Raw genomic sequence first — 13,823 nt, 5'->3', positions numbered from 1 at the left:
AGAATGAGGTCAAGGCTTTCTCTCTAGGTTAAATAGACTTTCCTGTAAAATTACATTCTCACTAGTGATAGACACATCTTAGACATTATTACAAAAAAAGCAGAGAGACGGGCAGACAAAACAAAGAAAGGTCTTCCTATTACCTGCAATAGTCGCATGCATTTGTGGTACACTCACCCAATTTACACACTTATACATTTATAGATTTTTCATCTCAGTATTAAATATACATTTTCTAAAACACATATACACAATGTGTGCACCGGAAAAGTATTGGACCGATTTCTTAAACATGCTATATAGGATTTATGTCCGTATTAACGTAAATGGCTATTGCAAGGCTTTTATAGCTTTAAACATGATATGATGCTGAATAACAGAATACTTTATGGAACCTGAACATATAGGTTTTAGCAAATGTATGATTAAGGATTTTCTCACTACTGTATATTGGAGAGAGTGCTAGTCAATTAGATAGATAGATAGATAGATAGATAGATAGATAGATAGATAGATAGATAGATAGATAGATAGATAGATAGATAGATAGATAGATGCATATACACATAAACAAATGGATAAATATTTTAAAATATAATAAAAGAGGGAGAGAGAGAGAGAGAGAGAGAGAGAGAGAGAGAGAGAGAGAGAGAGAGAGAGAGAGAACATTGATCAACAATTCTCCCATTATGTTTTTCTTCCTTTGTTTCCCTTTATATATTTTATTTATTTTATCTGGTTTGAGTTGTGAATAAGGAAAACCGTAAGAAAGGTAAAAGCCGCAGGGACCACGGATGACTTGGTGTAACTAGCATAACACACTTGACTGAGGCCAGTCTTATAACTTCATATTTAAGTAGCCCATGGGAGGCTGTCTATCACGTATTAGCATGTGAAAGATTTATCCAGATGTGGATTACAGTCATAAGAAGTTCCAATTATGAATTCTTGTATTTTTAAATACTGACTGTAAGCGATTCAAGTATGTCTTTGTAAAAATGCTCTTTTTATTAGATACGATGAAGTGGAGAAAGGGGGAGGATGAGGAGTAGGGTGGACGATGCATTAAACCTGCCCTGGATTAGTATGTGCCTGGATCCATTGGAAAATCTGCCTCCTCAAATCTACAGTACTGCAGTAATAAAAATAGAGACACTCTTATATATGAAGGCGATGTTGTTGCTCATTTACATTAAACCAAACACTTTATTTTAAATACTTGCAACCACGCAAAACATTAAAATGACCTATTCTAAAATATTTGAACTCAAGATATGTGTATAATTTGTAAAATAAATTGTTAGTTTCAGTTCAGTCATACATTTTATATATAGTAAATGAGTAATTTTCTAGAATGGAAAATATCATTAACTACAGTATGAAGAGCATTATATGCTGTATTTGCTTCTGTTGTAGTTTGATTGTGTTTTCTTTTTTGTTTTGTTTTTTGTTTTAACTCTATTATTTTAGCAAACATCCTTATTCTATCTGACATTTCTAGATAGGCGACTGTTGTTACTCAGACAAAAATGATAAAGCGGCAATATATAAATATGGACAGACCTTATTTAAAAAAATACAGGTTGGTTTCATATCGCAGCTAAACCATATATGCAATTACATTTAAGAAGATAAAAAAAATCCTGAATTGAGTGAGCAATAAGGTAATTAAATATATTAACAGTGTGTGTGTGTGTGTGTGTGTGTGTGTGTGTGTGTGTGTGTGTGTGTGTGTGTGTGTGTGTGTGTGTGTGTGTTAAAATAGCTAAATATTTGTTTTCAGTTTATAGATTTTATATGTATGCGTTGAGTGCTTGTTTCTATTTGGGTTTTTGTTTGTTTTATCATATATATTTCACCTGAGTAAGAGGGATGGCGGTATCATTATTATATGTAATGCTCACCTATGTACCATATGATGTGCTAATAAAATAAACCATCATATCCTTTCAAAATAATATTCAGACGTGAAGACTATTTATACATCTAAATCACATCTCTCTATCCTGACCTTGGGGTTAAAGGGATTGAACATGGAATATCAAGCAATAATAGCACTTTGCTGATAATTCCATTATAATGCGGGGCTCCAGTCCTGACTTTGCTGCCAGCCATTGGCTGATCTGTGTATGAAGAGTAGCAGAGTCTATGTGAGCCAATCCAGTAGCTCCTGGTAACACGTGGAGGAGAGGGGCTCAGGAGCTGAGCTGTGCACTCACTACACTACTTACTGGTGCCCTGATCTGGAAGAGAGGAGAGAAGGGACTGATGTTGTGGGATCCTGCAAACCCTATAGGCTCACACACTCTCACATCCAGCAATTCTGCAATCCAGCTTTCCCTATACCAGCAGCACACAGGAGAACAGACAGCAAGCAGGGTACAAACATGAGCAACCAGTACCAGGAGGAGATAAATGAAAGGCCGGAATGTAAAAGTAAATCTCCCACCCTGCTCTCCTCATACTGCATAGACAGCATTCTGGGCAGGAGAAGCCCCTGCAAAATGAGACTGCTGAGTACTCAGAGCTTACCCACTCTGACTAACAGGACTGATCAGGACAAAAGTTTGGAAGGTAAGGAAGCGTTGTGAAACTGTTATCTTACTGACTGTACATGGAAGTACAGGCCTGCTTGTCTGGCTGAGCAATTCTAATATAACCCGTCACATTGGCACCAGAAGGCAACGTTATGAAGTATAAGATTGAATTGGTAGCTGTTTATGAGCTCTATACAGAAAGACACATACATACTTTTCAGATCTCAATCTAATTTGACGACATTCCTAAAGAAACTATATTATATTTTATATAACATTGTATCACTCTATTATTTATTTTAACTACAATTAAATTGATTACATTTCGCCTTAATCTTCATTACATATACATAATAATAGTCATCCTCATCATCAAACGCGCTGCATAGTAAAAAAAAAAGTTTGTAACTGGCTATAATATACTTATAACGGAAGTGCTCTCAGCATAAGGATACAACATTATACACACTTTAGAATCATTTATACACAAAAATACATTCCTAATAATATGTAAAGTACATGTCACACACACAAACACGCACATTACATTTTTATATCATGGTTTCCTCTCTTCGCCCTAACCTTAGATCCTTTCTAAAACAAAATATAGGAACCAGTTAAGGGGATTGAACATGGAATATCAAGCAATAATAGCTGTATGACAAATTAGCAACTCAAACGTGGTAAATCTCAGTATAGTGCCCTGGGCCGGCTTTTGTCAGTTGCCAAAGCCGCATCTAGCACGAAACTGCTACCAGCCTTTCCTATAAGGAACCCACTCCAGTCCCCAGTAATGTGTCCATGTGGATGTAACTGTATCTTCTCAGATGTGACTCTAATAAACATATGGTGGGTTGGAGGTGAAATCTACTTGTACATGTGTTGAAATTCCTTGTTGACAGTAATTAGACAATTTCCAGAGGCATCCAATTACCAGAACGGTTTCTTCCAAAAGTAGGTTAGCTATAGCATCCAATCTAACGCACAAATATGCCATGAAAATATGTTCTCACTGTAGTGGGTATTCAGTGATAGATAGATAGATAGATAGATAGATAGATAGATAGATAGATAGATAGATAGATAGATAGATAGATAGATAGATAGATAGATAGATATATATTGATAGATATATATATCAATGTAAAAAAAATTAATATATATATATATATATATATATACGTGTGGGGATATGACATTTGTTTATTGGTCATCCAGAGGAAGTGGACTCAAATATCTTTATCTAACTGATTTTTTTTATTTATTTTTTATTATTTCTTAACATATTTCAGCATATAGATGTGCACTATATAAGTGCCTTTATGAGTAATACCTTGTGCTTTTCAACCACAAGTGTGATCTATTTCTTATTTCTCTTTTTTGTCTTTTTTTATGTATGTAAGTATATACATATATCTATATAATCCCACCTCCTCCCCGTTAAGGTTCCCCAAAGAACAACTGCTTTGAGACTGAACTACATCTACCTCCGAAACTAAGGAGGCTGTATGGTCCTGTGGGGTCAACTGGCCGGCTGCACATTCAGTCTCTGCCCGATGCCAGGTCCGCAGTGCCCAGGCCGGATAAAGGTGAGAGGCTGCTGCTCCTGGGGGGTGCAGCGGAAAGCGGCTGGGACACCCACAGCCTGAAGATCAGCCAGGCCCCGCAGGTCAGCATCAGCCGCAGCAAGTCCTACCGGGAGAACAGCGCCCCCCTGCTGCGGGACGAGCACAGCCCTGATGGCCTACAGCAACAGCATCAGCATCAGCCTGGCTCAGCCTCCGCCTCCCTGCAGGACAGACTGGGGGTACTGGCTCAGAGTCCGGGGGATGAGGATGAGGAGGACGATGAGGAGGACGAGGACGAGGAGGATGAAGAGGAAGAGGATATAACTGATAAGCAGCAGAGTAATAATAATAATAACATCAGCAGCGGCAGCCGAGGACTCCTGAAAGAACAGCAGCCCCCATTCCAGCAACAGCAGCAGCAGCCGGGGTGTGGACCTGATGGGGACATGTCTCCTAAAGAGGAACTTCTGCTTCACACCTCAGATGTGGATGGCAAAGATGGCGAGGACAGTGTGTGCCTGTCAGCTGGCAGTGACTCAGAGGAGGGCATGCTAAAGAGGAAGCAGAGGAGGTACAGAACCACCTTCACCAGTTACCAACTGGAAGAGCTGGAGAGGGCTTTCCAGAAAACCCACTACCCGGATGTCTTCACCAGGTATCTAAGGGGGCATGGGAAGGGGTTGGGGTAGAGGGGTTTCATGCCAATAAACAAGGGCTCGCCATAGAGTGGCAGTGAACTGATAGGGTTTTCAACAGAGGTAGGCAACCACCTGTGTCACTCCAATTATTGTGGAACTACAAGTCTTAAGATGCTTTGGAGTGGAAGCTCAACACAAGCTAGATAATTACAAGCTATAGCTAATGCCACGAAATAAATAATACCATCTTCCTAATTGTGAGGACAACTTCCAATTGAATGTTTTTCCTGTGTTAGATGTGTTCTCAAAATTATGTTTTTCGATACGTCAATTTTTATACTATAACTCCCACATACGTCCAGTCACTTCTCTGTAATACATCGGGCAGAGAGATTTTAATACCAGTGGCCATATTCAGGATGCCCCGATTTATTTATATCTATTCATGTCAGCCATGTAAGAGATCAGTTACACTGTGTACGGATAAAACCCTGTGTGCACGGCAAGCCTGACATCCACAGCATTCCCCAGGCACCTGATCATTGTCATTTACTTTAACGGCTCCTACAGTGGTGGAAACCCAGCCATTAGCGCTAGTGTTAGCGTCTGACCCATTAGTCAAAGAATGGCCCGGCTTGTGAGAGAGGGATATAGTGATTTATACTTATATATAAATACATACATACAACTGTTATGAACATTTTGAATCATTTCAGTTAAAAGTTGCTCATTAACGTACTAATTGGCCTGTATATGTATTGACTAATGTTATTACATAATAACAGTCTAATACTATATATATATATATATATATATATATATATATATATATATATATATATATACATATACACATAATTTCATCAGAGCTACTGTCCAAGTGACCTGGAGGGTGATTGTATTTATTTGAGCTTTGAAATATTAAAACGGACACACATGTAGCTTTATATTTATTGTATGTATTATTATTAGTATCTAGCGGGTGTGCATGCGCCCTGGGATATAATACGCAGTGCCTGGCTAAAGAAAATAACAGTTTCAAGTTGGCCCAAACGTTTAGAGAGCAAAACAAATACTTCCATTTGTTTAAAAAAAAATACTGAGAATATTTTCTTAAATGATCGTTTATCCTCTCGGTTTGATGTCTTATTTTGCTAATGGATTAATTAATCAATAGCATCTTAGTGAAACAGTCTCTATTAGCGTCGTGGCATAAAACACCAAATGTTTATTACAAGTTATGTCGGCAATTCCAGTTGAAGTATCTAAATAATGAAACATCACTGTGACATTATTATTATTATTATTATTATTATTATTATTATTATTATTATTATTATTATTATTATTACTTTTTTAATTATAAACGTATTTTACTTTTCATGTTATATGATGTACGGGCTCGCTTTGTGGTGTACTAAATACAATATAATAAATTCCAGGGAATTTATCTGATAGTATGTTTTGTCCATCTTTGTATTTTTAAAGAGAGGAGCTAGCGATGCGCCTGGATCTGACTGAAGCCAGGGTGCAGGTGAGTCCTGACCTTAAGGGGCGTTTATGTACAAGAAGGGATACTGTCTACCTTAAATCTTCTCCCTAATCCCCCAGCTGCTCCTATAAACATATGTGGCATTTACAGCCTATTTATAGAATCCCCAATGTCACCGCTGTCTGCAATCACTGACTAAATGCTAAACTGAAAACAAATCAATCTCCCATGAGTCCAGGAATTAATTAATCAAACAACGTGCAATTATTACATTCCACCTTTGATAAATTAAGGAGCAAGTTTGAAGGCCACTGGGGAGTAATCCGAAGTTGAAAACAGTGTCTATGCTCCAAAACTGATGGGCTGATGCTTGGGGTAAGTGGGAGGAGGGCACGATATGTGCCAGGACATGGATGGACATTAAAAATACGCAGCTCAGAATTAGGCACACATTGCCAAAAATAAGTAAGTTGGTGCGTTTCGTTTTTAATAGAAAACAAATGAGAGAGGGGGAAAAACATTGGTTGTTAGACAACCCAGCTCAGCTCAAAGCAGGTATTTGGCTGTGATTAAGCTTCCAATAGGGCTTCATAAAAGCACACTTAGTGCTAGAACAAACAGGGCTATTTCATGGCAAAGGGCTGTTTGATTTGCCCATCAAGCTTGCAGAAGGAGCTGGCTAATGCTATTTGATTTCCCATTTTTTGATAGCAATAACCCTGCATTGATCTAATAGCTGGCCCTGTAAGTGAGTGCAATGCTATTAGACGTCCATACCAGAGTGCATTTCCTAACCTACGTCTCATAACCAAAGAGACGATAAACATTGGGATGCCCTGATTGCCAACAGAAAACAGATGTCACTGGGTTTGAAGCTGAGCAAATCACTTTACAGTTACAATCAAGCACTGATAAAGCATAATAAATTCCATATGGCTCATTTAATACACAACAGCTTCTTGCATTAGGAGGACTAATCTGACATGTCTCCCTCTTTTTGTTGACACATTTCTCCATTGTCAAACAGGGATGTGACAGCAAGTCAGTGTTTTCAGCATCAGCGGAAAATTCGTGGGAAAGTTAAATAAGTTTTAATAAGAAGAGACAGTGGGGAAAATAAAATCTCTTCATAGAGCGTGATAATAAGGGGATGATATATTAATAGCTCTTATCCTGTAAATAAATATCGATGTATAATATATAATTACTGTACATATTTGTGCCACAGTACCTATTATAAACAAATGTATGGCTTTGGATATTATTTATGTCTATTTGTACGTGTGACAAATATTTTAATTGTAACATTTTTTTAATAAAAATATACGTTTAGGCGATTCCATTTCATTATAAAAAAAAACATTACAATTCTAAAAATCAAATTGAAAACACGAAATATATTTACATGTATATATATGTAATTTCTAAAATGAAAATTGGAAGACTGGCAAGATCAGTGGAATCAGTTTTTGGGATAAATATGAACCAATTTTTATATGTTTATACAAAATGGTGTAAATTAATATTTTGCCTATATATATATATATATATATATATATATCATTGTTTTGGAATGTGCAGACCCATAACCTACTATTGTTTAAAATAACTAAAATTAAGCCTTATAAACATGTATGAGTGTGATCATCGATACATATACACACGCACACACACATACATACATACATACATACATACATACATACATACATACATACATATATGTATATATATATAGATATATTGATATATAGATATATTGATATATATATATATATATATATATATATATAGTTATTACATACACATGACTTTTTATTTTATCTAGAGTGAGCAGTCATTTAGCATTTATGGCGTGTTAGCGATTTAATATGACTTTGAGTGCACATTGTTATATTTATACAGCGGTAATGAGGATTTTACGAGCAGGTTTAATGGGTGAATGCCATCCTGTTGTCAGTGCGCTCATCATTTACAAGGACAAATGTATTCTCAGCAAATACATCTTAATACTGGGGTTTATCTCTCTGTTATACTTATGTCTGATTCTATTTGTTTTCTGTCCGCACCTATAAACGATCAATTCTACAATTAACCAATCCTGTGCTAGAATAATTCCCACCATATACCGTCCTGCTACAACTTTTCTCTATGTAATTCATTTGTTATCCCCTATAAACTAAATGGAAGGTCCTGACTATCTATATACAAGTGTTTTAGATGTTTAAAACAAACAAATAAACAAAAAACGCAATCGTTTATATTGATTTTCCGCGCTCCCGTTTAAATGTACATTTTCAGATCAAAGTTGCATGTCGTTCCTGGTATACACACACGTTTATGTATATAGATAGATAGATAGATAGATAGATAGATAGATAGATAGATAGATAGATAGATAGATAGATAGATAGATAGATAGATAGATAGATAGAATTGTCAGCTATATTAATCAGATTAAATAACCTTTTCATGCTATCCAATTTATCTAATTTTACCATCCATAAATAAGCGCAATAATACAGATGCGAATCAGCTATGATTCTATACCAGAAGGCAATAAGCCCTGGGCCTGAGACAGGGAATCATCATATGATTTGTTCCTCTCTTTAGTGTAGCTCATCAGTAAAATAGCCATCCACGGATTATTTTTCTATAATAGAGGTTTGTGACATCATTACCCGCCATATGATACCTCATGTTTTGGGCAATCACCTGTAGCACAATCCTGCTCTTGTTAATCAAGCAAGCCTTGATTCTCAGGAAGGACTAACCAATCATTATACTGGGGCCGTTACCCTGCAGGCAGCACCTTACATTACCAGTCTTTTTACGGAGAATAAACATGTATTGTAACCTGGTGTATTGCATCAGTGAATTCTTAATTTAAATGTAAAATACATAGGGCTTATTCATTATAAATATGGATTCTACATTATTTTATCACGAAAAGTTTGCAAGCTGAGCTGAGTCATATGAGCTAAAAATTGACCCTATAATGTTATTCTTTTTTGGGTTTAAGGTGTGGTTCCAAAATCGAAGAGCAAAGTGGAGAAAGAGGGAAAAAGCCGGTGCCCAGACACATGCCCCAGGCCTGCCTTTCCCTGGCCCTTTGTCAGCCAGCCACCCGCTAAGCCCATACCTTGATGCCAGTCCATTCCCTCCCCACCATCATGCCTTGGACTCAGCCTGGACAGCCGCTGCTGCAGCTGCTGCTGCCGCCTTCCCCAGTCTACCTCCTCCACCAGGCTCCACATCAATATCACCCAATGGGACCCCACTAGGACTCAGCACCTTCCTGGGGGCAGCTGTGTTCCGACACCCAGCCTTCATCAGCCCTGCGTTTGGCAGGTAATCATTACACTTCTATAGACTATGACACACTATTTTATTGGTTGTAAGACAAACACAAACCACTCTACGTATGGAAACACAACATGACGTCATGGACGACAAATGACGTCACACATTCTGTTCTGATACCTATATAATGTATTGTCAATAGTATTCCAAATGTATTAGACTTTGGGATTTGACTACTCTAGGGCAACTCAGAAACAGCTGCAGAACTGGTTCTTTATTCCCAAGATGAGAACTTTTAATTTACTTACAGATGTATGGACTTGTTTCATTCAGTGGTGCCCAGACTTCCCACATTTACAATGAGCTTCTCTGGCTTTTGTGAGATGAGAAAGATGCCAATATTGTACAGTTAAACTGTGGCTCTCCTGCTGCTGTAGAACTACAAGTCTAAGCACACTACAACAGGGCTTGCTGCGCACTTTGGGACTTGCAGTTCTACAACAGTTGCAGAGCTATAGGTTATCAATCCATGCCTTATATGCTAAGAGGCCTAAAATGCCCGATCGTCCTTCTGCATTACTGTTATAATAGAGGTGAGTTTCCATCACACCATAAGTTCTAAGATATATGTTGCCTTCAAATAAACTAAGTGATAAGGAGTGCTTAGCAATCCGACTTAGCAATATATATATATATATATATATATATATATATATATATTACACACACAAATACACACATATATATAGACTTTAGTTTAAAGTGTTATGACATAAATCCCAATTAGCTGTGCTTATCTGACATTTCTTAATTGGAATTACTCCAAAACTCTGTTGTAAGAACAGATTCTCACATAAGCATTTCCCGCCTAGTATTACTGGGAAAGCTTTGCTAGCTAATTAGCCAACAAGCCACTTAACATCTGGGGAGGTCACCTTGTTGTGTTCCTCATAAAGTCTCGTGTTTTCCCCATTACATTTCCATGGTGTATGTGAGGATTGCAAAGTGCAAGGTGTGAATCTCTGTAATGTCTGTCTGCTCCTGTCATTGCTGCGCCCATGGAGCTTCAGACTAGTATCTCTCAGTAGCAGAGCCAAGACTCTTCCTATATCACAGCAAGGAGGCTGATCACAACCTTGGCTAATAGACAGTCTGTAAAGCTTCGTGTGTCTCCTAGGCATCTCACCTGTATTTTGGTGACTTCTGTCTGGGGAAGCAGTAAAACATCCATAGCAAAGTATAATTGATCTACTGTCATTCAGCTGGCATGCAAGGTCGCTGACGGATATCTGACATTTAGCTGCGGGTATAAAATAAAATAATAATAATAACAGCAACAACAATAACAATAATAATAATAATTATATATATATATATATATATATATATATATATAAACTAGAAAATGCCACCAGTTCTTAAGATGTTGTTAAGCTCAGTGCTTGCCAGATAAAGGACGGCCTATATATAATACTGTGCGTATTAATGGCTAATCTGCCATATCTGTATTCTTTGGACGTGCCGTATAATTGTACTTAAATGTAATCTATTTAAAATGAGTCGAGGTTTGTACGTATAACATAACACATATCTCATATTTTTGCATGATCTGGCTGAAGGCTGAAATTGCAATAATAATAATATCCTAATTTTGCCTCATTAGAATGTAACCGGAGTTATTGTTTGGACAACGACAGATGCCATTGACTTTACAAGAGAATATAGTTTATTCATCATAAACCTAACGCAATCTTTGGTTTCTATTTGCTTTCTAGCTGCTGTTGAACTACAAGTGCCAAAATACCCTACAATGTAGTTCAACAAGAGCTGGGTACTCACATCCTGCCTGTCTCTACTCCCGTCACGTACCTAATTATTACCAGAGTCTATACAGTACATTACTACAATTTGCTTGTTGTAGTTGAAGTGTAATATGTGTCATTTTCTTCCGCAAAAAAATGAAGAGTGCGTCACTTGTGGGATAAGCTGTCCGTATCTGACCACAATTGTATATTATTTGCTTTGCAGACTTTTCTCCACCATGGCTCCTCTCACTAGTGCTTCCACCGCCGCCGCACTCCTCAGGCAGCCCAATCCCGCTGCGGAAAGCGCAGCGCAGTCCGGCGGTTTGTCAGACCCAGCCACAGCTGCCGCAGACAGGCGGGCGTCCAGCATAGCGGCTCTCAGGCTAAAGGCCAAGGAGCACGCCGCCCAGCTCACACAGCTTACCATCCTGCCCGGGAGCAGCACAGGGAAGGAGGTCTGCTAAACCCGGAGCATCCCCTCCCCAACTCTCCCACCAAGACCAAATGCAAAGGAAGCATCACTAACCTGGACCAGTGACTATTGGACTGTGCGTGCCCTTCAAGAAGAACTATACAGCATCCTTGTCATGCGTTAATACAGTAATAATGAGTGTAAGAAACATTATGCAGCTCCTGAGCAGTAAACCTTGGTACTGTACGTCATCAACTGCTGATTCCCTGCTAATTTTAATTACGCCATAGTATGCGCAATTTGGTGTATTTAAGACACAAAAAAACGCAATATATATATTTTTTCTCCTTTTGGTAATGCATCATTTTTGTTCCTAAAATATGACATTCCCCCCTCCCCAACAGCAAACAGAAAAAAATCATATATCCGTAACATATTCCAATGTTCAAAGCTCATTTTTATTATCTATATTTTTGTATTAACCACTTCACCTGCCAAAATCGCTTATAGATGCACCATCCTCTTAGAATCAACGTGGATCTGCGAGTTAAAACTCTGCTCCATGGAGTAAACCAATGCGTAAATACCTTTAGTATCATTCTAGTCAGTGCACTTAACAAGAGCTGTATACTCACTATTGTATTATTTTGTTTATCAAACACCAACCAAGGTTTTTTTTCTTGTCTTTTTTTTTTTTTTCATACCAAACCAAAGGGAAATGAACTGTCAGATTTATGGACTGTTTAAGTCACTAAACTGTGATTACTGATTATGTACATAACATTGTTATAAAAAGAAAACAGAAAAAAAAGGAAAAGAACTTTGTATATTTGAAATGTTATAAAAGAATTGCACTCAGTGTAGTGTTGTAAACGTTTGTCAGACTGTAGAATTCTATCTGTGCTGTAGATACCACACAGTTCCGAGCAAATATTTATGTAAAAAAAAAACCCTTTATTTAACTTATTAACTGTAGAGGTTTTCTCAGACTTTCAAATCAATGCTACTGTACCTGTGTAATGTTGTTTCATTGTCTCCACTTTTCTGAGCCCTCCGTTTGGAAAGTGAGCCACTCAGAATAAAAAAAAAACAACAACTATATGTTTAACAAAATCTCAAGCCTTTTACCTGTATGTTATTGCAAAATGACATTGGATATTGAATGATGTCGTATGTGAGTGGATAAAGCGTCACCTGTCAGCTTTTGTAGGTGATAATCTGTGCATACAATATTGTATTCACAGTTGAAGGGGATTGGACTTTACTCTTGGTGGTATACTGTGTGAAGAGATTAGTCTGTTGTGTAAATAATACCCAACACATGGTAATAATAATAATAATAATAATAATAATAATAATAATAATAATAATAATAATAATAATAATAATAATAATAAACATTATCATCATCATCCATATCAAGCATCACATGTATATTATTAGTGATATATTGTAAATTATAATGTTACTTTCAGAAAAAAGGTGACATCAGCACTTCAATATTTTGCATTAGAACCATCTTATATTTTTTTCAATATAAACTCATATTTTTTTTATTTTATTTTAATGTATTTCCTACCATTACAATTTACTTCAATTGTTTGCAGTTGCCTGTTAGTTAAATGTTTTGTAATGAATTCTAACCTAATCACTACAACACATTGTTATATTAATATATTTCTCACAGTTATATTTCCCTATTACAAACAATGGTAGGCTTAATTAATGCTGACTGCCTATTTTAAGAAAAACTGAAGTCATCCTCTGTGACCATTATAAATCATTTGACTTGCAGTGATTTGTATTGATATGGTGATATCACTGTTATCTGTAGTAATGGATTTATTAGGCTGCACGTTACCTATGTGCTGCCTGCTATATTGTGAGCTGTGGAGGACTGGTAATGTTTGAAGTCTACAATTCCTGCTATGGTTACACCTCTATCCCCACATCTTGCATGACGGGCAATTTACTGTCATAACCACCCAACAATCATAAGCTGATCACACACATTAAGATCTGGACAGTAAACTTAAATCCCAAAGTCCTGATTTGTGTCAAACGTGAT

At 37.1% G+C, this 13,823-nt stretch overlaps 1 protein-coding gene across 1 annotated transcript; it reads left to right on the top strand.

Annotated features, from left to right (window-relative positions):
* The first annotated feature begins 2,187 nt into the window (after window positions 1-2,187).
* Window positions 2,188-13,078, top strand: ARX (aristaless related homeobox). The gene is made up of 5 exons (XM_088451515.1): window positions 2,188-2,574; window positions 3,983-4,760; window positions 6,232-6,277; window positions 9,258-9,586; window positions 11,567-13,078. Exons 1-5 carry the CDS (start codon window positions 2,388-2,390, stop codon window positions 11,805-11,807), a joined length of 1,581 nt encoding a protein of 526 aa, XP_088307641.1. The 5' UTR covers window positions 2,188-2,387; the 3' UTR covers window positions 11,808-13,078.
* The last annotated feature ends 745 nt before the right edge of the window (window positions 13,079-13,823 follow it).

The sequence above is a fragment of the Taudactylus pleione genome, unplaced genomic scaffold, assembly GCF_031769625.1.
Source record: "Taudactylus pleione unplaced genomic scaffold, aTauple2 ptg000026l, whole genome shotgun sequence".
Classification (NCBI taxonomy): domain Eukaryota; kingdom Metazoa; phylum Chordata; class Amphibia; order Anura; family Myobatrachidae; genus Taudactylus; species Taudactylus pleione.
Note: the sequence above shows the minus strand (reverse complement) of the source record. Positions and strands in the feature narration are given on the sequence as shown.

Bases quoted from the DNA above. Each gene is read 5' to 3' on its own strand.
- ARX (XM_088451515.1), top strand. From the start codon at position 2,388: ATGAGCAACCAGTACCAGGAGGAGATAAATGAAAGGCCGGAATGTAAA. The intron at 6,278-9,257 runs GTGAGTCCTGAC...TTTGGGTTTAAG, and splicing joins TGACTGAAGCCAGGGTGCAG to GTGTGGTTCCAAAATCGAAG. The intron at 9,587-11,566 runs GTAATCATTACA...TTTGCTTTGCAG, and splicing joins ATCAGCCCTGCGTTTGGCAG to ACTTTTCTCCACCATGGCTC.